The sequence below is a fragment of the Acanthopagrus latus genome, chromosome 21 (assembly GCF_904848185.1).
Source record: "Acanthopagrus latus isolate v.2019 chromosome 21, fAcaLat1.1, whole genome shotgun sequence".
Lineage (NCBI taxonomy): Eukaryota > Metazoa > Chordata > Actinopteri > Spariformes > Sparidae > Acanthopagrus > Acanthopagrus latus.
The window spans coordinates 4,828,114-4,854,001 of record NC_051059.1 but is presented as its reverse complement, the minus strand read 5'-3'; the positions used below and the strand labels follow the sequence as shown (position 1 = coordinate 4,854,001).

General features: G+C 40.3%; 1 protein-coding gene across 11 annotated transcripts in view; it reads left to right on the top strand.

Moving 5' to 3' along the window:
* Positions 1-25,888, top strand: part of ctnnd2b (catenin (cadherin-associated protein), delta 2b) — a 190,282-nt gene that overhangs the window by 83,036 nt on the left and 81,358 nt on the right. For 7 of the 11 annotated variants that reach the window (XM_037084522.1, XM_037084519.1, XM_037084524.1 and 4 more), the window contains 6 exons: positions 7,120-7,154; positions 9,065-9,181; positions 21,041-21,192; positions 21,480-21,653; positions 23,825-23,970; positions 25,148-25,392. In XM_037084522.1, coding sequence (XP_036940417.1) covers positions 7,120-7,154; positions 9,065-9,181; positions 21,041-21,192; positions 21,480-21,653; positions 23,825-23,970; positions 25,148-25,392 — 869 coding nt within the window. The remainder of the gene's footprint in view (positions 1-7,119; positions 7,155-9,064; positions 9,182-21,040; positions 21,193-21,479; positions 21,654-23,824; positions 23,971-25,147; positions 25,393-25,888) is intronic. The other 4 variants (XM_037084521.1, XM_037084529.1, XM_037084530.1 and 1 more) reach the window with 1 other exon arrangement.

Below are 25,888 nucleotides of genomic sequence, written 5' to 3'. Positions count from 1 at the left end.
AAAGCAAGTATACTTTTCTGTGAGTGGCAGAAGAAAACTTTGATGTGAAACATTGTAATGCTAATTTAGACTCTGTTGAATAAAGCAGCTAAAGTTGACTATGAATAGTGTGGCTGACAACCTGTGATTATTGCCTAGATGTGATGTAAGATATACATCAGTGATGGTCATCCACTTTTTTTTTTTTAATAAAAAAGTTTAAGTTGCAGCTGTTTTTTGTGCAAATGTCTGTAAAATGTTTTATTAAAAAAAAAAAAGTAGTCTGAGTAAATTAATAACTGTGGCTTTAGCTTTTGAATCTAAATTACTGTTGACCCAATCAATGGCTGCATTATTGTTTGATGGTTTCCAAGAGCAACAAAGGGCCTTTGCTTTGCTTTGTGTGTGTGTCTTTTTTTTCCTTACGGGTGGCTCTATTATTTAACAGCTCTTTCTACAAGAGGGCTGGTCATTGTGGTTAGCACAGATAACAGATAATATGCAGGGCATGGAAATAGATGGATTATATGGGCTGGGTTCAGAATGTGTTTATTGGGTGGATGAAATGACAGGATTTTCAGTGCTATCTCTGGCATTCGCTCTTTTAAGCCCCCCTCATTGGATTTAGCCGAGCTCTTTCCTCTTCTGTTTCCTCTCATCTGTCATCCCTCTTTCTTTGTATTATGCTCCCACTTTCATTTCCTACCTTTCTGCTCGAGTATCATACTCCTTCTCTACATCTCCCTTAACACTGTACCCCTTTTTTTCTATTTCCCGACTCTAAATGCAGCAGACCAATCAGTTAGACAAGGTAGTCAGAGAGCGGTGTTCTGATTTGTGACATTGGCTGGTTTTCTCTAGGAATAGCATCAAATGGGCAAAATGTGCTCTTTAAAGCACCTGAAAATATGGGATCAGAATGTACAAGAGGGGTTGATCATTATTTGAAATTACAGAGCATTACGCTTTCCATCTTTTACCATCTGACTGAAAATAACAGCTTTCCCAAGAGGTGCTTTTAACTCAAATTGTCTAAACTGTGCACCAGTATTACAATCAAGGGCTTTTATCCAACTCGCTATTTACTTGATTTGAATTGAGAATATACCCTGATCTTGACATGTATTTCCACTGGTAAGGATCATTTGCATAATGATTATATATATTTGTTTTATAGTCCTAAAATAGTCAAAAAGTCATGTAATCTAATGGACCCAATAGTCAAGTATCATCAGGTTTTCTTTTAGACACCATGGCTGGGCAGAGTTATCAGAGAACTCTGGCATTGCTATAAAACTGTTTGTCTTTCTTTTCCTGTTTTGAATAAGCTTTCAGTTGATTAGCTGATAGCTGATTAATATTAGATGAGCCATCAGAGGTTAGCATAATAGAGCCAGAGATTTGCACTGGGTCTGCGGCTTATGCCCTATGTCTATTTTGCTCCACGGATACACAACCACCTTAGTTTCGGTCATTCATTACAGGGTGGACATGGTCATATTTGGGAGATTGTTTCCTATGTCCTTGTTATATCTCTTAACAGGCAAATATAGGCTAATTTTACAGTTACTAGCAGTTATACCCCCCAACAATCTTGCAATAAACAACACCGTCCTTCACTTGGAATCATGCTATAAAGGATCATGTACCATGTCTGGATTGTGTCCATACCAACAGGAAGGATGAGTACAATCACATAGCACTGAGAAGCTTGAACTTTGCACGTTCACACCAGAAAACCAAGTTGAGCCCTATGCACACTTGTATACACACAAACAAAGCCACACTTACACCCGCACATTCATGCACACAGCATTATATCATTAGCGGTGATGAAGGGCCGTGCCATGGCGTGACCCTGCAGCAGGAGAGTTGATCACGCTGTCAGTTAGTTCTCTCTCGGGCCACTAATTACACTGTCACATCCCATTGACGCACCATGGCGATTCGATGGGGAAAAAACACTAACTCTCTGTGTTTCCTGGGCCAAGAGGTCAATGAGCTGTTTCAGATCCTGAGGTCTGATTAGATGTACCTGGTGAGGAGCAGGACTGCCGGTGTGGGCTGTTAGGACGGGGAGAGAAAGAGGAGACAAAGAGGAAGGTTATAGCTCATATGGTGGACAGAGTCAGCTATCATTTGTACTGTTAGGATGGACCACCAAAATCATTTGCAGGAGAGCCCCAAGTGACTTCTTGAAATTGCTTGTTTTGTTCGACCAACACTCCAAACCTCAATCCTGACACATTGTAGGACAGAAAAAGCATCAAACTATTACGAGGGATGGAAACATTGTGAGTCATTGCTCCAGACTGAAATATCTCAACAACCATCGGATGGAATTTCCCCACTAACTTTTGTTCCACTGACTCTTCCTCTCTTCTATTTGAGAGATGGTTTGGTTTACTTTGTTGCAACACTAATGGCATCCCATTAGCTTCAGATGTACCTTGTTGTTAATGCAAATACTAAGGTGGTGAACTGGTATAACACTTGCTAAACATTAGCATTTTACCATTGACCAGGACTCCCTGCAAGTAGATTTCTCATATGTCAATGGGACTTTCCTTGTTTATTGAATTACAAAGCGAGAAAATGATATATTTTTTAGCCCCACGTACCTTTGTGCAACTTTACAGAGCGATTAGCAAACTGTAGACTCTTAGTGTTCTTACTTGATAAATAACCTAAACAATTATTTGAACGTCAACACTTTTGGTGATTAATTTTCTCCATTTCTAATCTACATTTATGATTAATGAACAGATCGATTTTAAACTAATCGACATATTGTAAAAAAGCTGAGCTTGTAGGCTGAATGGCAGAGAGCAGAGAAGAAGTCTGGGCTTCTATGATCACACCCTGATTCTGATTTATGATCCATTCCAAGTGTTAGATTAGGGATTGTTCTTCTAATGTGTAGTCAAGATATTCCATTATATCCTGATCTAATTCTGTTCCCTTCTCGTAGACACTTCTCTTGTCTCCTGCTTCTGCAGTCGTATCCGGTCTCTGCTGGTCTGCTCTGGTCTGTTTTGATCTTCCTGACAATACAGACAAATTCCTATATTTCCCCCCAGCTCAGACAGAAATCTGAAACCCACTGGGCTTTTTTTATGTTCTTGCTCCAGCCCCTGTTGATGCAACCACTTGATGATAACACCACTTGGTCTCTTTTCTCACAGCTTCCAAAAAGGTTTCTACCTGAGCACTCAGGCTGCATTGAGTTTTACCTTCATCACATCCTGGGCACTGTTAAATAACACATCTACAGAGTCATGTTCAAGAGCACTGAGGCAGGATTTTGACACTGGCAAATGCATTAGGACAATGCGAGGAGCAGCCTGTCCTGCCCTTTTAAGAAAATATTGACTCAGCCTGTGTCATCAGTACTGGCTGTCTGAACCAAGACTAGTGATAATAATCCCCATCCTCATGCTCCATCCAAGGTGTATGCGTGATGTAAACACACTCCATCCTGCGAGACACCCCGGTTCAGTGGCTCTCTCCTCCCCTGGCTTTGTGTGATGCATTTGTGTACCAAATGCGTCCCGTGTGTTCTTGTGTGCGAGTATGTGCACGCGTGGGGGTGTATTGTTTGGTATAATAACGCCTGATGAGTGAGGAGTCTGCTTCGCTGACAGAGGGTCCCAGTATCACTTGGCTACCCTCGCAATCTGTTTCACACCACATACACACACACACACAGAATGGAGGTAATCAATGGGATGATTTAGTAGCATCTGTTCTGTGTCCGCAGGGAGTGAATAGCATTTGTTGCTATATTTAAGCTATGGAGGCTGTGGGTTACAAATATGGAGGATTTCATACTGAAATGCTTTTCATTTTGAATCATGCACCAATATTGACAAGGGAGAACATTAGCTCCTGATATTCATCAGAGAATATTTCAAAGGCACTCTCATGTGTGTATGCTAAATAGAAAGCAAGAACCAGAGGTGGATTAACCTAGCACAAACACTTAAAAGAGTTAGCAAGCTTGGCTTTGTCCAAAGTTGACTAAAAAAAACAAACAACTTGTGCATTTTACAACTTTACATTTCTAGTACATACAAAGACATGATATGTTAAGAAATGGGAGTAGTTTAACTTTGGACTGATTTAGGCTAACACTTTCCCTCTGTCTTCAGTCTTTAAACTAGACCAGTCACCTGCTGCTTTTAGCTTTATACAGGTCATAGCATAAAGACATGAGAGTGTTTTTCATATCACATGCAGAGGATTAACAGGGATAGCACATAACCGACTTTCGAGCATCTCCATTTTATTAACAAATGTTTGGTGATCCACTGGTCGAGGCAATTTAGATGCAGCACTTGATCCACTTGAGACTGCTGGGATTCAACTGGATTCACAAGTGCATATGTAGCCCCGCTTCCTTGGAAATCTTCAGAGGAGAACCTAACACATCTGAGGGGTGGATGTGCTTTCCTGTGGGATGTGTCATATTGTTAAGTGTGTATCTTGCAGCGTGTATGACTTTGGTGTGTACCGTGATATGAAGTCACACTGCACTGACCTGCCGTTAATTATCTGTGCTGCACTATGCCTGCGGTCAATTTAAATCATTATGTGGCTTGGACTGGAGAAGGGTAGCTAATGTTAGCTTGCCAGGATTGATCTGCGAGTACTGGCTGTCCTGTCAGCCATCTACCTCACAGATAACATGAGGTATATTTACCTATCTTTATGGGGATATATTTACCAGTTTTTAACGGGTAACACACGGAATAAAAAAGGTGATGCCTCTTGACTCTGCTGTTTCTGTGTTGATCATTTGGTTTTAAACTGTCCATAATGAGTCTGACACAACGCACTGAAGACGCTGAGTGGTATCACTGGAGGCAATTTATCAAATTACACGCAGCTTCCGCCAGAGCCAAGAAAGACTTTATTCTTTTCCACATATGCAGTAGTATTCCCCAATCCTTGTAAACACACAGTAAAACAGGTGGAGTGACCCTTTAAGCCTGCATTCAGTATTGTTGGCACGATACACAGTGAACATGATAGTGACTAAGTGATGAACCTTCCATTTTCTGTTCAAGAATTGACAGGGCTAACTGACCGGGCTATTGGCTTTTTTTAGAAACCTAATAGAACATTTTTATTTACAACTGTGTAATTATCCTCCAAGTACTGGAACGGCGAACGGTAATGACTCATAACCAAACCAAAATGATTCTGCTTGTTTCCCCTTCTCTTAAAATATTGGCTGTGGAAACTTCTGTTCTCATGGTGTTGAATATTTGACACCTACTGTAGACTAGATTCACACTTCGTATTCTTTTCCTGTCAGGGCTAGTCACTGGGAAACCTGCTCATCTCAGCTTCATAGAGCTAATTTCATGTCAGATTTTTGGTTTGTGCAGTCCCTGTTGTTAGCATTGCAGTATATAGTGTATCACAGTACGAGTGAAAACCTGCAGCATATGTCAGGAAACCAAAACAGTGATCAGACATATGTCATAGTCAAATGTCAATGCTGAAAAGTCACAGTACAGTGCAGTACAGTTTGTTAATGAGAAATTAACAGACAGACAGACAGACAGACAGACAGACATAGACACACTCTAAATATTGTTCCTCATCAGACAATAAAGTGAATTCACTCTATTTACAGGACAGATAGATTTATATATACTAGTGTTGTCCTGATACTGGAATTTCTCACTTTATTTTGATACGCTGAAAAAAAATCAACACTCGATACCATGCTGGATACCATAAGGAGAAATGTACCTACAGAGGTTGTTTTAGCAAGAGCAAAAGTTAATTTACTCACTCCTAACTATAGAGTGGGAGGAGGTGAGCCTATATGGGCATGGCAGCAGTGTCTCTGCTGGAGAGAGGCGAGATTGAAAAAAGTGCACCTGGTACATGTGTACCTGCACTGTGAGTAATGAATACTGAAACTGTTTCAATCAGTCTCCAAATCTACTACACTTATGGTCATCGGGGTCATCCCACCTTATGGATACTTATGGATAGCTGCTGTTTGTTTACATGTAGGTAAGGATGAGAGGGCATGACAGAGGTGGTCAACATTATCAGTTTTAAGAGGAATGCTCATTAAAACAATTGCCAAATGTACGTCAATGTATGAAAAATTAAGACTGAGTTGTAGAAATGATTGTCCTCAGCAATGTTAGAGATTTTGTAACTTTCAAACTTAGCTGCCAACAGAGTTATATATATATATATATATATATATATATATATATATATATATATATATATATATATATATATATATATATATATATATATATATATATATATATATATATATATATATATATCTTTCTGTGTTGTAATGTCCAAAACTGTTGGGAATCAATTAATCTTCAGAATTCATGAATTCTGTCACTCATTTGCATCAAACAGTAGATCATAATCACAAACATAATAAAATTGTACCTCTGTCACCTGTACCGCTTTATCCTATCAGTTATACAACCACAGTAACTATGAAATTGAAAATGAATTGAACTGATTGATCTTAAACTTGTGGAAACGGATACTAGTATGTTCTCTTTCTTCGCAGCATCTCACTGCCCTTTCAGAAACATTTTAATCTCAAAGCCCCGTGTGCTGCCTGAAATCATTCAGGATAAGGATAACACCTTTGTTGGAAATAATCTCTGTTACTCAAAAAGACACTTTTGCTTTTAGCTTGACAACAATGCATTTTGGAGTGTGGATCTTATTGTTTCTGATAAGTGCCTCTATGCCCAATGTCCTGAAAAATTTGACTAAACCTCTGCACTTTGTTGTTTTTGTCATCCCTCAGTAGCTTTGTCATGTATTACTTCAGCAAGGTAAAAAATAAATAAATAAATAAATGAAAGAAAGAAAAAGCCGCAAATAGAGATGTTTTCACCAGATGATAAACAATGATATAAAACTCTTAAAACCAGTGTTTTCCACGAGATTCCTGTTTTATTGCAGAACTACAAAGTGGATTTTGATGAGAAAAGGGGAGTTTATAGCATATGAGGCTGATGGAAATTCTGTTCTGAAAATTGTACCAACAAACAATAACAAAATTTAGTGTAAAATGAAATGTTTGCTCATATTTCTAACCCTGTTTGCTTTTCTGTCATTTGTCTCTTGCAGTTCAGCAGATGAGAAATTTCGATGGAACAACCAAGGTAATATTTCCTCATAAACGCTCCCGCCACATTTTGTTTGCATTCTGCATTACTGACTGTGCACCTTACAGAGGTAGCCGTTGAAAAAATAAAAAAAAAAACAAAAAAACATTATGCACCACCAATATATTGATGCAATCGTGTACAAGAACTATGACCATGCTCTATCAAACTCTCTGCACTGCAACAAAGGGTTAAAAAAAGGCTCGTTCTGACAAAAAATCTCCTGTCTTATTCCCTGAGTAGTTCTCACCCCTTCTGATAGCTGAATAAAGGTCAAACAGCATTTACAAATAATTATCTGCGTCCAGTCTAACCTGTTTTGTGTAGGAAACAAGAATCGATGAGTGTGAGGCCCTTCGATGATTTGAAAATCAAATGATCTCAGCATGACAACTTCTCTGACAGCAGTTTAGCTGAAGAAACACCACTCGTGCATCGCGCTCAGGCCTCTCCCCCTCTTTTGTCGCTCATATTGTTATGTATAGGGTGTTAAGAGTAGATTATCAGAGTGCAGGGCTGGTGACCTCTGCCAACAAAAAGGCGGCTGAAGGGCTTGTGGTCGGACGTATCCCACCGAAGCCTTTCAGTGTGTGTGTGTGCTGCGGTCCTCATCCATCTGTTGCGCTGAGGCCCAGCCACTCGCCCTCAGAAAGACCAAATTTTATACTCCCTCACTCCAATCAGACCTTTTGATCTCGTCATCACTCACAAATCATTAAAAACCCATCACTTCTGGATCAAGCAGGTTTAAAAATGGGTTTTGGCTGGGGTGTGCGAGGGTGAGACTAAATCCAGCGTAATGCCGCAGACAGCGCTGGAAATGTTTCACTGACAGCGTCAACATCATCAGTCTGCAGTTGTGTCAGTCGAAGTCAATAAAATCAGCTCTCCTAAATCCACTCACTGAGGCCTCTACTATTACCATCACTGTCCCTCTCTAGCGATAACAGATTAATGTTGCTCCTGACACTCATTTGTAAGGTTTTATCCTCCTTGGCAGGCCTCTCTCACTTGAAGACGCTCGGCATGTTATCAGCCTCACTCTGACAAACGGTTCAGTACCCAAGTGCGAGGCGATGCCCCGTATGCTTAGATCCTGCAGGATTTGTTCACTGGATTATCGGCCAGGTTATAGCCTTGACCAGAGTTTTACCCTGATGTTACTCTTAGGTCTGATTGTGTTTCAAATGTAGAAGGATAAGTAAAAGCAGGCAGCTGTGGCAGTCAACTGTCTGGAGCCTTGAAAGGTCAAGATTTACTAGTTTGTGGTAATTTGGCAAAGCATGCAATTGTTTGAGAATATGTACCCAAATCTCACTAAAATAACTCAACTAATCAGAGCCTTAAAGTGGGTCATGATTTCTGGAAATAAACATTGCTGTTGAGTTGTTTCTAAATTGACTTTTTGACGCTTTGAGCACCACGGGCTGAGCCGTCTTATATAAGATGGAAAGCAAACATCTTGACAGCTAATATCTCCAAAACCATGCAACTGAAACAATCTAGGTGGATAAACTGCTGCCACAAGCGCTACATATAAGGTAGGTAAGGGGAAAAAAAAATCTATTTTAGAGTTTTGGATGAACTATGCCTTTAAATAAATCAGTATTACCATAAATGAATGGCCACATGCTGCAAACCTTGGCCAGGATATTATCTCATCATAGAATCCCTGGTTGGTATCTGAGGCTCCAGGCAAACTATAATGAAGCTGCCATGTATAGTCGCAGGATCAGTAGGGGCCCATAGCTCATTTTTGCAGGATCCCCCATTGAGTTAATCCAGCCATGAGTGTGTCTTGTGCCCGTAGGAACAGTTTGGAGATAGCAGGTAAAAGCTTCCTTTTTGCTTCAACTTGTGTTTTTTTTTTGTTTTGTTTTTTGTCATTGTGGTTTGTGCACATGCAGATGGACAGAAGGACATAGAGGAGGAGCTGACGACAGGTCTGGAGCTGGTGGACTCTTGCATCCGATCGCTCCAGGAATCGGGCATCTTGGACTCACAGGACACTTCTACAGGAGACAGTAAGGCTGGTGTTCTGATTACGAGGGTTTAGTAAAGAGGAGTGAGAGAGAAAAACAATTTCACCTGGTGGTCCTGTTTTACAGAGACAGCCAAGAAGGATAGTTGTGAAATAGGTGAAACGCAATCAAAGACCAGCAGGGATGGATACGCTGCTGAGCTCGAGTCTCCGAGCTCTAGCTGATTAAGCTGTTGAACGTGTGTGACTTCACCAAGTAAATGCTCCTAAAAAGCCAGCCTGCACTGCAATACAACGCAATATACAGTAGTGATAAACAGTGTGTTCAGTCCTCTGAATATACATAGTTAAAAGAAGAAAATCTGGTCCATTTTTACATTCATGTGTTCACTTACTTTTTTTTTTGATAAACATATTCCGCTCAGGGGTTGAACAAAAGGTTGTCTTTCAAACACCTGTTAAATCTTGGAATATCTTTTTCTTATCAAAATAATTTTCCCACGTTTGGGCTACTGAACATGAAGACCAGGTCAAAAGACTTTCATAAGCTTAGTTGGCTACACTTGAAACAAGTCATCTGCAATGCAAAATCTAAATTGAATTCAGTTTACATTGTATAAACCTGTGTATTATTGCCATAAATGTGCATTCATTGTATTTTTAGCCACTTGAGGGCAAAGCTCTGAACACAATAAGGACGTATCATTACCCTGAGTTTATATTGCAGCAGTGTTGCCTATTCACACATCCAGCAGAATTGGAGTGACATTGGCATACAGTTGGAGTTGCATTTCTGCCCACCAAATGAATATAAATCCAGCAGTCTCCTTGCTATGTGTTGGCCTCCATTAACCTCTATGGGAAATATCTGGCTCTTCAGCAACAAGATGCTGCAGTTAGTCTCGAATTTGTCTGCCTTTTGTTGGACAGTGCTTTTTTTCAGAGTTTATTCCACTAGCCCCATTCACACTGCCTTTTGGATACAGGGATCCTGCACCAATTCCCCTCTGAGAGATTCACACAGAGATGGAGGCGGCGAGGGGCAAAACTGAACTGCGCTGATATGCGTCTGGAGGTAGTATCAGGGGCGCATAATTGGCGAACCCAATCAGTGTAAACGGATAAGCCGGTGATGCGAATCGAGGGCGTGTCTATCGGACAGTCTGTTAACTAAACAGGTCCTTCACTTAACTTAATACAGAGAAATATCCCACAAAGCAACGTTACATGACCAAACAAAAGTAACGTAGTAACTGTAACTATCTTTGGCGACTTATATGAGGAAAAAACACCGCAGATATACGTGGAGAAGCGTCCTGCCAACTCTTCGTCTAATTTCTGCAGGTCCTGTTTACTGATGGTGATTATGTAATTTAAAGTATTTTTTAGGCCTTTTATGGCTTTAATGACAGAATAACTGAAGATGTGACAGGAAATAGGATAAGAGTGCCGGGAGTCGAACCCAGGTTCACTGCAGGAGGACAAAGCCTCTGTACATGGGACATCTGCTCTACCAACTGAGTTAAACGGCGCCCGTGATTATGTAATTTAAAAAAAACGAAACTTTGTCACTTTCCAGGATGTTTGGTGGGTCAGGTTCACTATACATTATAACAGCATCCATATGATTATAAACTGTCCACGGGATTAGATTGACAGGAGTCCACTAGAGAAACACCTTGAAAACACACACATCATCATCATGAGGTGTACCGTCATGCCTCTTTAGGAGCTGCAGCGTTGGCTTTCGGTGTGAATTACATGGCTTCTGCGGCATTAATGTGTCCTCTCCTGTGTGAAAGGGACTACTGAAAACAGCTGCCTGCTGAGCCACTATAGTAAACTTGTAAGCAGTAAAACCAAAACAAACGGCTGAAAGAAACTAAAAAGCTTGATAAAGCCGAGGCAGTGGAGAATCAGGTGGGAATTGTCTTGTCATTCGATACATTATTTCTATACATTTATTGATATGTGCAGTTTTGATAAGCCCTCAAATGGTTATTGGCCTGAGAGCGGTAGTAGGAAAAAAAAAGTTTCACAAGTGTTGTATCGGTGCAGAGCAGTTATTTATAGGAGCCTTCTGTGAGATCCTAAACAACTTGGTGTGCCTCTCTGCTCCACTCTCATCTTTTTTCATTTGGTCCCAGGGCTGATACCCATGTCTCTTGTATAGTGGACCCCATGGGAGAGAGGTAGCTGTCAGGAGACATGCAGAGTTGTGCCAGTGGTTTGATATGCTAATCCATCCTCGCTGAGGTGTCAGCTGGCCTGCTGTTCACAGTGCAGAGAGGGGAGGCACACACACATACACACATGCAAGTATAGGCCTCGTGCACGCAAAACAGCAACCTGCGTGCATGTAGGCAGGCAGGCACATATAATCACTTACGAGGCATTTATTCTCATCAGGCATGAAGGTACATACGCTGTTTATGCACACATGCCAAGCACTCACACACACATGCATGCAACACTAGGAATGTTAATATTGTTTGATATTTTCGATGTTTCTGCTCGAATAACGATTATGTAACTGACCACCTGACTGGTCCAAAAAGAAGAAAAGAGAATGAATGTGCAAGTGGGAGATGGACAGAGAGAGACAAAGCAAGGGAAAAACAAAATGAGTGACGAACAAAAAATTGAGAAGAAGAGAGAAAGTAAAAATGACCACCTTTAAATTACCTTTCACTTGACCCCTCCCAGGAATATTGGTGGTGCAATGACAGCTTAGCTGCCATACATAGGCCAGGAAATCATTTGATCTCGCCACGTGTTAAAGTGGTGCGCATGAGGCTGCAGGAAGAGTGATATTAGCATGTCCGGCTAATGTGTGATACCCCCCTTACAGCACCTGGGACAAACTGTTGTTTCCAAGGCCAAGGGGTCCTTTGAAAAATCTGTACTGTTGCATATCACAATAAAAAGCTCGAGTTGCAGTCATTTTTTTGTCATGTCACAAGAAAAAGTTAACTGGACCTATTTCCTTATCATCATCATTTTTCCTAGACTGACAATCAACACTAGAACAGTGGTGTGTCTTTCAGGTCCACTACATAAATCCTTACTTTTGGACTGGGCCATACGATGTTAAGCCTGAACCCTTTATTAAGTATGAAACCATTTAGTGCAACTTCAAGTAATCTTTTGTAGAATTTTCATTTTAAAAAATTAGCCAACAGGAAACATTATAAAGTCAACCAGAAGCAAATGTTAGCTTACTTAGCTAGCCGATCAAATCAGACAGTGAACGCTGTCATTACAGCTGGGAAGATTGTCAATCTTTGTCTGGAAATGGGAACGTTGCTTCTTTTTTTTTTTCATTATCTGCCTCTGTCTGAATTCAAAGACCAATTGTTCAGATATTACTAAGAATTTCCTGAGTGTGTCAGCGAGTGAGCGTTCGATCGGTATTTGTTTCATTGTGGTTTAAAGGACAAACAGAAAGGAACAGTTGGTTGAAAATTTCTATTTGGCACACACGCCTACGGACACACAGCCAGATGTGTACAAGCATGAAAAGAAGCATTATACACACATGATGTACACACAAACCTTCAAGACACACGCACACACGCACACACACTCACACACAGAATCCGCACCTTAACTCAGGCAGCTGAGCAGATTTGTGCAACGCAGCACACCGAGTGTCTTCATGCTTCATGGTGGTAATGCTCGCCAGTGTGCACGCTAATCTGTGTGTATGTGACTGTGTGGTACACAGATACTTCTGGACTGCATGCAGCTGCGTGTGTGTGTGTGTGCGCAGTGAACTGCACATCCCTCCAATGGGTATCTAAAAATAGACAACTCATGAAATATTAAAATGTGTCAATAGAGAGTGTTGGTCATGATGCGGAAGAAAAGCCACTCAGCTTCGTGTGTGTGTGTGTGTGTGTGTGTCTGACAGTAGAAGAGATTAAAGAGTCAGAGCGGGTCTATCGGGGTCAGACCGCGCATGACACCATGCATGCAGGTGTGTGCAGATGCGTTACGTTCATTTGTGTGTGTGTTTGTGTGTCTCAGGTCAACTCTGCAAAGATATTAAAATGCAAAGGTAGAGACCTCCTTATGGCACCCCATTATTTTCCTCCTATTACACTAATACACCCCACCTCCTCCTACACACACACTCTCTCACCTCAGATGGATTCAGTGGAGCCTTCAGTGTTTGCCATCTGAGTGATAATGTATTTATGAGGCCCTTCGCTCCCCTAAAGGCCCCACTACTCATATGAAACACACCTAAAGTGGCAAATAAAAACTGTGGAAAACATCCTCCAGCTTTGAGCACACACATCTGGGTTGTGCGTGCATGTGTGCGAGAGCATGTGAATCCATCTGAAAAAAGGGCCTGGAGTACAAATTCTTCTATTGCATTATGTGTTTTGGTGTGCCCACTGGTGTGTGTGTGTGTGTGTGTGTGTGTGTGTACTCATCCAAGATGAGCCTATATTGGACACAGAGGCCTTGACCTAGTAAACTTGCCCAGCACCCTTAGCTTAATATCACATTTTAAATAATTCACAGTCACCAGCTTCACTGCCTACAGGAGCCACTCGCTGTACTTCTAAGCGACTTTTCACTTTGGCCCAGCTTTGTTTTCCAACGTACCCATCCAGAGTGACTCCATTCGCCGTCAGCTGCTGACTTTATCTGGCCTGCGCAGTTGATGCTGGCCGCCGGCTCCCTGTGATTTTTTCTGTCTCTCTTTTTGATTTATCACAAACAAACAGCTTCTCCTCCCGTCTTGTGCTGTTCTCGGTTTGATTCTTGGACTGCCGGCAAAAAAGTGACATCAGTGGAGATTAAAGGGACAGCCTCTGTTGATAGAGTGCGGCTCAACAACTCCTCAGAGAGTGCAAGCACTGAGCGCTAGGAATTTATAGGCCAACTTGGAGCTGATATAATGCATTAAAGTTATTTTCCAGTGCAGTGACTTGTTTACCAGAGAGACAAACAGATGTAGTGGTTGTAAAAAGTGGCAGGAGCACACTGTGCATTCACTGCAACAGAATGCCGCAGGGGGACATTGTTTTTTATTTAACATTTTGGGTTAAAATGAGTTTTATTTATGTAATTAAAGTCTTTGATGAGGCGAATCATTGCTGTCATCACTGAAAGTGAATTAATCAAGAGCACATCAAAAATTGTTACTGGTTTTTAATAAGAGGGACGGGAGAGTTTTGGCTCTGCTCTGACCCTTCTATCCTCCTCCTTCAATAATTCCAATAAGTTTATTCTAAACTTCATGGGCCTGCTGGGCAAATACAGTTCAAGGTCAATAAAACATTCTCTAAATGCTGCTTTTACAGTAGCCCTGTTCCCATTTGGCAACAACATGTGTCCCAAACAAAATCACAAGCAGACAGCTTGTACAGGTACAAGTGTGAACGCCCACAAGACGATACATCAGACCTCATTCAGAGGTGGCCTGAGATACATGAGACCAGGTGTCCCAGGCCAGCATGTGAAGAACCACATACTCTGTTGACATCCTCTGCAAATCAACAAGAAGAATGACATGCCCAATGGTTTAAACACTGTCTGTTTTCCATTGAGTTGTTCGCTGTAATCTCTCTGAACCTGCCAGTGTTAGCAGCAAATGTTCATTTTAACTGGCTATTCAACTAGTTACTTCAATAGCACCAGACTCCCTTACAAACTGTGTGACCCAGCTAGCAATTTATTGTTCTTCTTCTGAGAATGTTACCAAGAATGTTCTTGTAATGTTTTCAGTGGGAAGTTTTCATTAAGTTCCCAGAATGTTCGAGGATAACCTTCTCTAAAAACATTCTAAAAATGTTTTGTGATAACCTCCTTAAAATGTTCAGTGACAACATTGCTTGAACGTTATGACCTAATGTTCTTGAAAACGTTCTCAGCGGGAAGTTTTCGTTTCGTTCCCAGAATGTTCAAGGGTAACGTTCACTAAAAACATTCTAAAAATGTTTTGTGATAACCTCCTTAAAATGCTCAGTGAAAACATTGCTTGAACAGTATTATTATAGTTGGAAAACATGCTTTGAAAAAAATCTATAAATGTTTTGCAGTAACTTTTCATTAAAATATTTCAACATTAAAACATTATAACAACATTCCCACTTCATCTTAAGACAAAAATGTCCTCACTAGGATCACTGATCATTTCCTTAACTATTGGAATTGGACTATTAACACATATAAAAGTTTGATAACATCAATAATCAAAAGTCATGTCATGTCATGTCATGTCATTGTCCGAACCGCTTATCCCTTTCCATGGGGTTGCGGGGTGTTGCTGCTGGAGCCAATCCCAGCCTTGTCTCAGGGCGAGGGCAGGGTACTCCCTGGATAAGTCGCCAGTTCATCGCAGGGCCCTCACTGATGAGCAATGTGGGGTTCAGTATCTTGCTCAAGGACACTTCGACATGCAGCTCAGCCCTGCCCGGAGCTGGGATTTGAACCAGTGACCTTCCGATCACTAGTCGACCTGCTCTACCCGCTGAGCTACAGCCGCCCCTTAATCAAAAGTCTTTCAACAAAATTATTTATTTATATTCTTTTAGCTAAAGGGTTAGGGTTACGTTTCTTCAATTGCACTTTCCCTACTAGACATTCTGCTAGAGCCAAAAAAAAAAAAAAAACCGCCCACAGACATGTGCACTGTAAACCTAAACTTTAAATTTGACTTTTTACCAACAATAATGTAAAAAATACTGTAAACACTTGAGTTGATCTGACATTATCATGAATTTATCATGATTTTTGTCACCCTGGTACCGGTATTTTACATGCAATATTACATGTCTTTCAATCCCAGGAGAGGGATCCAACTCTGTTGCTCTTCCTGAGGTTTCCTCCATTGCTAAATAAAATACTTACTCTCTGACTTTCGTTTTTTGTCCATGTAAAAAGTCATACGTCATCGCCTGTTCCAGCCTGTCTGCTTCTGTGTCTGTAGTGCTAAATATTTGAGAGACAACATTTTATTAACAGTAAACATGTCAAATTAGAACAGTAACTAATAAAGGCCCCATCTTTTTTGTCCATGGAGAAATCCAGCTTTGTTAAATGCTGTCTTCAACACAATTTTAACTATTTGGGCACACTTGTTAATTCAGCAATGGCTTACATGAAGATATTTCTTTCGTTGTGTAACTGAGATGCATGTTTTTGTGTCAGTTATGAATTGACAGGCTTAAAACTGTCCGCTTGTGATGAGATCATTAAGGATGGACCGCAATACCAAATGTGAACAGCCTTTCATGTTTAATGTGTGTGTGCTGTCATCTAAATATAGCCTCTCAGTGTTGTTTGACGCAGTCTATGTGTAATTGCATGCTTACGCCTGAAATTAAATGATCATTGTGCAAATCACAACACTGAAAATGCTTTGGAAGCATGAACAAGGAGGCTGTGTGTCAATTAAGAAATGAGGATATTTATGGCATTAGGCTTTGGCAGTAAGTGTGTGACATCATAGCCAACCACTGCTGTGAATCCACTGTTTCACAATGTCATCCGTAAATGATTGTACAGTTTTGTTAAGTGAGAAGCTAACATTTGCAGTTTCACCACATACTTGTGCACCATGAGAACCTAATTTGCACTTTCACAAGTTAACTCTCAGCCATTCACAATGTTTAATCAGACAAGAGTCCATTTGATGTTACTGATTTATGGACTGAAAAGTGGCTATTGACTGTCTGATTTGATGGCTGACCAGCTGCTAGCTCTACCGTGGCTCACTGTAAGACTGGCCAGCTGGAGTCCGGCCGACTGATCTTGGGCAGAATTTGGATTAAAGCCTGAATACGGAAGTGGAAAAGTAAGAGCGGCACAGACAGCTCCACTGGAAAGTGTTACACAGCAGTGTATGAGTGATTCTCACCTTTTCAATTTTTACTACAGTTGACAGATGACATTACAAAGTGTAGAAGATGTGTAATGAGCCAGGCACTAAGCTCAGTCATTGCTAAGGTTTTACAAATGAGAAAAAAAAAAGATAAATGTATCTATCTCAAGACGAATAGTTGGGTTTTTGGAGGCTTTTTATCTATTTATCATGTACCCAAAGTGAGGTGAGTAACCTCTTTATATCTCTATGTAGTTTAAAGGTACACTCATGGTCAAAAGTTTACATACACTGAGTGGAGCACATACTTCTTAATGAAAAATGTAATGTATGTAATGAAAAAACTGTCATTAAGTTCTTAATATTCTTTTTTAGATGTCTTTATACTTTCCCACTGTAGTGTTTGTGGTTGAGTCTATTAAAATGGGCCCAGAAAAATTACTGTTAATAAGCTGTTAAGAGGCCATGCTACAAAGAAAATTTGATTCACGCAACTTTCTATGATCACCAAAGCTACTGCATGTATATTTTTGATCCAGCAGATTTGTTCACATTTTCAGAAGACCCATAATAAATTCAGATTTGTAGCAAACCTCACAGATGTTTTTCAAAAATGAGAGCTATAGAAATTGTTAAAGGTGAAGACTACCAGGGTGTATGTAAGCTTTTGACCGCAGCTGTATGTTGAAGGATGAATGAGATCAGCATACTGTAGTTTTACCAGATCTTGAATGCCAGCATCAGACTACACAATATATTTGGCTTTCAAGAAACTCATCATACAGCCGTTAAAGATCCAATTTATAAGAAACTTGATTTCTGAATTGCATCACCAACTCATCAAATACTGATGCTTTGGGATGCCTGGTGACCCAACCTAAAATCCCAAAGTGTCAGTATTTGACTAAAGTAGACTTTATTTTCATCAGAGCATTATGACAACACATTATGAAACCAACCATGAACTGAAATGTTTCCAGTTAGAACCCGACCAGGGACCAGTGCTGTAGTGTATGTCTTTCCCATCTCTTAAACAGTTCATTGAGTGGAACACATTTGTACCATCTGCTGTCTGTTCCTGTCTCTCAACTGACTGCAAACCACTACCCCCTTTCTTTTTGGGAAGAAGGTTCTGTTCTGTCGGAGCAGAGTTAAGTCAAATCTGAATTTTGAGACACAGTTGCATTCCCATCAGGCTCTCTGTTCTCTCAAAAGTCAGCACTTTCATGAAGGTCTGCAACAATGTAGAAAAGCAAGTTGACCAATCAGATCAGGTTCTATTGTCAAGAATTCTGAATACTTCATCTTGTTGTCCAAAGGGATCGATAGCAGCCCTTATCAAAGAGAGGCACATAAACCTTGAACATTCTATAATTAATTAAATAATTTAATTAAATAATTGATAATTGGGTGGTTTGAATTTCATCATTTAAATTTTTGGAAATACGTAAGCCTACCGAGTGGCCAATGGTTGCCACTATGGCTCCAGCACAAAACTTACTTTTTATTTTTATGTTTCTGTATACATCTGGATTAAAGAAACATGTCAGTCAGTGACCCTGAAAGGGTTAGGGTTAGGGGCGAAAATCCCATTTCATAGTTTGGGGGGGGGGCAACAAACAGTAAAATTTTAGAGAATAATTCCAGTGGGAATGAAAGATGTAGCCTGTATTTTATACAGCATCTTTTACCACAATTTGAGGCTTTAGTCTCTCTATCTCTCCACCAGGCAGGCCGAAAACTTTTCTTGGCTGGCCCTGGCTGAGTCCACCTGCACATGTCTAGATTTAAAACAAAATGATTGAAATCAAATGAACATGTACACATGCAATGAATAAACTAATTCTCAGGCAAACATCTAAGTTTGTTTATCAGATTTCTCATAATCAGATAACTGCCTTTTTACAGCTGAAAGATATCAGATTATGCGATTCTCTCTCTCTCTCTCTCTCTCTCTCTCTCTCTCTCTCTCTCTCTCTCTCTCTCTCTCTCTCTCTCTGTTTCTCTGCCTCCCTCTCTCCAACCATTTGTTTGGAGCATGTGGACGGGCGAGCAGAAATGGTGAGCTGTGGCTCATCCCGCTGTGCTCTAATCACTCGCTTCAAAGGGTGTCGTGTTTTTCTCTGTCTAGATGCACCCTTGCACTGTCAGCATGTTCAAATCTAATGTTTTAAAAAATGTTCTCAAAAGTAATGATAATTACAATAATTGCATTATACTGTATTAGTCCTTAACCTACCTGCATACAAGTTCTTGTTTATTCACCCAGCAATACAAAACAATGGTATTAGGTGGAAGGTGGCAATAATACACTTTATGTGACATAATACCTTTGTTCACTTTCAACTTCCACCACAGTCCATTAAATATCTTTACAAGAGGTAAAAGCTCCAACCAGTCCCAAAACTAAAGGAAATACCTTAAAGAATAATCCAACATAAAACATTTTCTCAAATATATATATTTATTGTGTTGTCAACAAACATCTGACAAATATGCCACAAAATTGTATGTATTCTAACTCTCTATCTGTAAAACAGTTTTAAAGTTAGAGAGTTAGAATACATAGTTTTACTGAAACTGTATGTATGCTAACACTCTTAGTTTAGAACTGTAGGTATTCTAACTCTATAACTTTAAAACTGTATGTATTCTAAGTCTCTAACTTTAAAACTGTAGGTATTCTAAGTCTCTAACTTTAAAACTGTAGGTATTCTAAGTCTCTAACTTTAAAACTGTAGGTATTCTAACTCTCTAACTTTAGTGAGGAGACCCAACCAAGACGGCGCCGACGCGGGATTACGTTCCAGCACACTATGAGGCGTCTACGTATATTATGTCTATGCTCCTTGCTGTAGGCTAGCATCAGAGTCAATCGGAATCAACGGAGAGCGAGCTACTATGACCATATTTTGTGCAATTTATGGTTGCAGTAACTGGCGCAGTATTGTTACCAGATCGTGGGGGGTCACTTTTCACAAGAAAGATTTTTTTTTTTTTTTTTTTTTTAAACAATTTTTGTGACAGCGCCCTGTATCATAACTAAATCTCTGCCGTTTGTAACCCTGTGAAAATCTGGTAAAAATTTGGGAGGTTATGATTATTGTAGTTGGGGATACACCTTCCTCTCTTTATGCTAAGCTAAGCTAATCAGCCCCTGGCTGTAGCTTCCTATTTAACAAGTATGACATTGACATTGATACCCACTAACTCTGATCATGTATAAAGTCACAATATACATTATTTTAAGTTTCCCTTATTCGTATGAAACGCACACATATTTAGTCACTTAAAGACTTCCAGTGAGTAAGTTAACAATCGTGAAAGAAACACTTTTATGTCACTCGCTGCTCCTTCTGCTGAATTATACAGAGAAATATGGAGCAGAGACAGGTGATGGAGACAGAGAGTAAGAGAAAGACAGAAAGGGTATGTTTTAAATGGAGGTCAGGAACAGAGTGAGACTTAAGGGTCACAGAGCATGAGAGAAAAACAGTAGGGAGGTACTGGAATAACATAGTGGGTAAAAAGCAAATGGGTGTCCGTGAAAAGGACAAGAAATTCTCTTTTATTCAATTTCAGCTTCCCTTCCCTTCTCTCGTCTTCTCTTTATTTCAAGGTCTATTGCAGACTGCCACAGTTGTATTTCTTTTATTACCATTCATTCTTTTCCCATAAAAGAAATACGTGGTATAACATGTTGGACACAAACGGGGTTACACAACGCCTTCAAGGCCACGAACAGAATGAATCTTTATACGAAGATGTGCTGTTAACAGAAGTAAAAGTCATCTGAAAACAGTTACGTAAAAGCAGCGTGACAGAAGTGAAACCAATTCTTCAGGTGGCCTTGACAGGGATCAAAACATTCATTTCAAAGCACGACTTAACCGCTCTTTACATCTCCAAATCTGTCTTTTCCCACAGAATTGATTGAATTTACATCAAAGAAACAACCCTTGCGGCGAGTCAACATGTAGTTTGACTGCACAGGCTGAATGATCACCACTATAGATGTTTCACATACTCACTTGTTCTCTTTTTTGTCTCTTTCTCCACCAGGACAAGGACTTTTGTCACAAAGCGCTTTGCAGCTCAACAACCAGGATGCCTATGCAGCAGCTGGTTACCATAGTAACCAAGGGCTGGCACTTGGGGAGTCGGTCATGGGCCGCAGCGGGCAGGCTGGAGGGGCTGTTCACATCTACAATCAGGTACAATACAGTGCTTTGTGTTTTTTTTTTATATCCATTTTATCTTCTTCCACTTCCCTTGCTCATTTTAGTCTTTCTCCACCCCTCTGCTTCTTTACCCTTCATCTCATTATTCACTCTTTCTCACGCCTTTGTCTACGTACCTTGCTCTGTTCACTCTCCTGTTTGTCGTCCTCCCTTCCCTCATCTTCTGTCATTTCAATGCATCCTCTTCTTCCCCTCATTTGCTTCCTGACCTCTTGCTTACCTCTCCTCTCTCATCTTTCTCCACACTGTGATCCCTCCAGGTGACATCCAGCCGTGCAGCTGCCCAGTTAGCAGGAACAGACTCTCCCTCCCAGTCCCAGAGAGACTCATTTTCCCAGCAGGCCCATGGCAGCGCCTTCCACATGCCCAGTGACGGTGGACCTACACCTGCTGGACCACCCATGTATTACTCCTGTGCCACTTTGCCTGCACAGGTACAAATCCCCAGAGAGGTTAATTTGATGCTATAGTTATACAGTAGGTTGAATCCTTGTCATAGCTACAGTACAGTATAATCCTGTATTACTTGGTGGAACCGATGAGTTTTACAGTTACTAAAAGCCTATTTTATTGATTGAGCCATTCCTTATACATGGAGGGAATACTTCACTGAAAATCTGTTTTCTCATATACTCACCCCTGTAGGCTTGAAAGGTGGCTCTGTAAGGTTTGTACTCTGCTGCTTTGCAGAGGCTGGCAGCTTTAGTCAGCTTGGATTCACTTCAGTACATAGGTGCTCAATGGCAAAAAAGAGTCTTGGCAAAATAAGCATCAAAACATGCATCAAAACAAAATAAACCACTTCTCTGCAATTCATTTCTGTGCTTTGTATGCCGGTTCACCACTATATTGCTCAAAACGTTACTTCCTGCAGACACCGGGAGCTACATACGAGCAATGGAATTAGTGTACTACAACTTTGACATAGACCCAACTCTTGATTAAAGTCAGTTTTTTTTTACATGTTTTTAAACCTTTGTAATGGGTTATGTCAACATTTCTGATGCAGAATCAATCCAATTCATTTAAGTAGAATTGCAATGATCAGTGGATTTTCTTGTTGAATTCGATCAAATTCAATTTTGGTGATTAATGCTTTTTTAGATGATTATTGTAACAAAAATAACATCTTCTGAGTAAACAATGAATGTTTTGTCTTGTATGGGACTGAGTTAGGGACTAACTGTCAACCAGAAATCTAGCTTGCGTCCATTCATTTACTTCAGTAATCGGCCTGTGCTCTGACTGATTAGCTTTAGCATACTCTGGGGCTGCTTGACGTTTGATGTTAGCTTGCCAGCTTCAATAGCCAATACATTTTTCCCCAAGATGGTGAAGGCATGGACCCTAATCTCTCTGGTATTGCTGCCAAAACCCTAACTAATCTCAGTCATCATGTATAAGCAACCCAACCAACCAAGGTAAGGAGAACAAGCCAATCAGAGGCAGAGAAAAAAAAAGGCAACCCGTAGTTTATCAACTAGCATCGCAAGTGGTTCCTATGTCAAGAAACCTTGACAAGGAAATTTTACAAGGACCCAGGGGATGAACTTTCTTCAAAACAATTGACATGACCTGCTGAAAAAGATATAAGTAAAGACGTTTGCACTTTGATGACAGATACATCTGTGACATGCTGCTAAAATCCTGCCAGATAATTGTACAATGACCTAAAATAATGAACTCACCCTCATGCATATTAGTGTTGACTTGCAGACGATTACACAACTCAATTCTTTTGGGTGAACTGTTTCACCATCAAAGTATTGGTTCAATTTGTGGCAGATGGGGTACTATGTGTGCTTCACACACATAGTACCCCAGTGTGCTCTACTGTGGTAGCCAAACTGTGCAGAGTCTTCATCTAGCATAAATTGCTGCCGCCTTGGTTGCAATTGAATAAAGAGCTTATCCTGCATATTTCTTGCAATTAGTACAATGGGTTTATCAGTTCTGCAAGCAGTTTTTCTTTCAGGGTTGGTCAGCAATGCACCCACTATGCAGCAAACTTGTATAAAAGTCTGGCCTCTTAGCTCATGATTTACTCTTTTATTATTTATGTTGCTGCAATACGATGATTTCTGGGCTCAGAGTTTAAGATTTTAAGAACAGCATCTTGATCATGTCTTTGAATTCATTGGAACTGATTTACTGACACTGTTCTATTGTATCAAAATTGGCAGCATCTTCACTTCAGCATGCTTTGACCCTGCTCATCTAAATTAATAGAGTGTTGAAAATTGTACCTTTAGCTATGTATCTGCAAGACCTGGCAAATATTTCTGCAACTTATTTCCCCAATTGGAATTAAATGATAATGCATGTTTAGAATTCTTAGGGAGGTTCATTTGGCGGCCCATTGCTCACAGTCGTATTTCAAGTTCATTTGGTTATAAAAGTTCAGAGTCATCCCTTCATGTTTGGTCTGATAACTCCAAGCTCTTCATTGCGATGTTATCACAGATTAGAGTCTCCGCTCTCTGGTTTTTCAGCCCCGAGGGGAGATGTTCATCTCTCTGAAAATAATGATATGAATAAGAAGAGTAGATGAATATTTAAAGTGAGTGACATTCCCCTTTAATGAAGTACAACTCTTCTATTACAGCGTGTGAGCTCCCCTCTCCAGGCGGTGGGATCCCCCACCAAGCTGCAGCGACTGGGATCGGCCTCCTCTGACATGCCCAGTTATGCCACGCTACAGAGGGTGTCATCGCCCAAACAGTCACCCAGCCGACTCGCCAAGTCCTACAGGTTGGTTCCACTTTAGTCTGACCAGTAAATTTAGTAAGGGCTCATTGTAAGGAGCACATTATGTGAGACTTTTACTGGTCCCGGAGCACCAAAGAATATATCTGTATGGGGTCTGAAAGGTTATGTTGATCGATATCATTGATTCACCAATTACTTCACCTGGTGCTGAGACTTCTTGCTTTGAAAAACACATTCTAGCAAAAACCCCCTGCTTGTATTAGTCCCGTCAGACTCCACTGCTCATGCTTAAGTAGTTTTATAATGTAATTTATCCTGCCTCATCCTGCCTTGATATAAAACAAGTAGTGCTTTACAATAGATAATACAATAGGTATTGCAAATGTTTACCTGGATCTAGTATAAAACCAGCAAAAGGACACAGAATACCAGTTATATTATGCCTGGGATTTTGGCTGAATGCCAACCCAGTTGCCAGTATAAATACAGCAGTTTCTGTATATCCACTGATATGAAATTTAACATTTTTTATGTTGCAACTATATGCTTCTTCAGGTTAAATTTTCAATGTTATCTTGTGACAGTGCTGTGCTTGCACTCCAGTTAGGTTTAGGCACAAAAATCCTTGATTAGTGTTATAAAAGTCTTGTCTTGAAAGATTGGTCATATTTTGTTGAAATGTCATTATGATACGTAGCCCAAATGGATCAGTAGCTTGCAGAATGTTTAATCTTGGTGAATGGGCTCCTGAATGCATTGGACCCACAAACTTTGGGATGTTGATTTGGAATTTTTGCCAATAGACGAATAAAGGCACAACAGGTAATGCTGTACAGAGTTATACGGACTGAATGTGGGATTTAAAACATAGTGTATGACCAATAAATCTTTGAAGAAGCTCCTGAAGCACAGTATTCACTGTACATTGAAGAAAACAGTGTTAAAGCCCAAATATAGTAGTGGGCTGCTGGTGGGTCAGTCATGTCAAACTCGTGCTGTGTACCCAAATGTTGTTCAAACCCAGAGAACTTTATTTTAAATCCTCATGGGGAAATTTCCAAAGATACCAAACATTTTAAATCAGACTCCATTTTCAGGGTAATGTGAACAAAATGATGCACATGACTATAATACATCTAGCTGATGAAATGGTGCAACAGTAGAAAATACATACATACATTTAAGACCAACTAAGCTGTTTAATTTCCTTCCCCTGCAGCACCTCGTCGCCCATCAACATGGTAGCATCAGGTGGTGGCTCCTCCTCCCCTCTCCCCATGGCGGCCTCCCCAGGGGGAAACCACACCTCGTCACCCATCCACCAGCTGAGCTCGGTGGTGGGCAGCTATGCCACACTTTCGCCCACCAAGCGTATGCTGCATCACATCGGACCAGACTACAAGATTTCCCATGAGCTATATGCCAACGCAACCCTGCAAAGGCCTGGTAGCCTGGCAGGTAGAGGTCAAGAAACATTTATTATTATCTCTTTATGTGTGGATGTGTGAGTTGCCATTGCGTTGTATATCCATGCTTGTGAATTGTGAACTATCTGAAATATATGTACATAATCCTTTTTAGTTATTGAGTTTTATTTTTTGAATACATTTGTTTTTGTATTGTTTTTGGTTGTTTTGTTCGTATACAAATTATACAGTAGCACAACTGACATGCACCTGACATAGAATAACATTACATTAGTGCAGATACTGTATCATTTAATTATTAATCATTTACTTTACATTTACATTTATGGCTTTCTTCTTTCAACAGCTCTTAGGATAACCTCAATTTCTGTTGAGTTTAAAGTCCTACATTCCATTTTTTAATAAGATTTGGTTGTAAGATTATAAATCATAGGGTTTCTTCAGGGCCTAATATGGCATTTCTGAGGCAGCTCCATTATGTTAGTTCTTGATAGTTAAGGTCACAGAAACCAACTTTTCATTCCGGCTTTGTC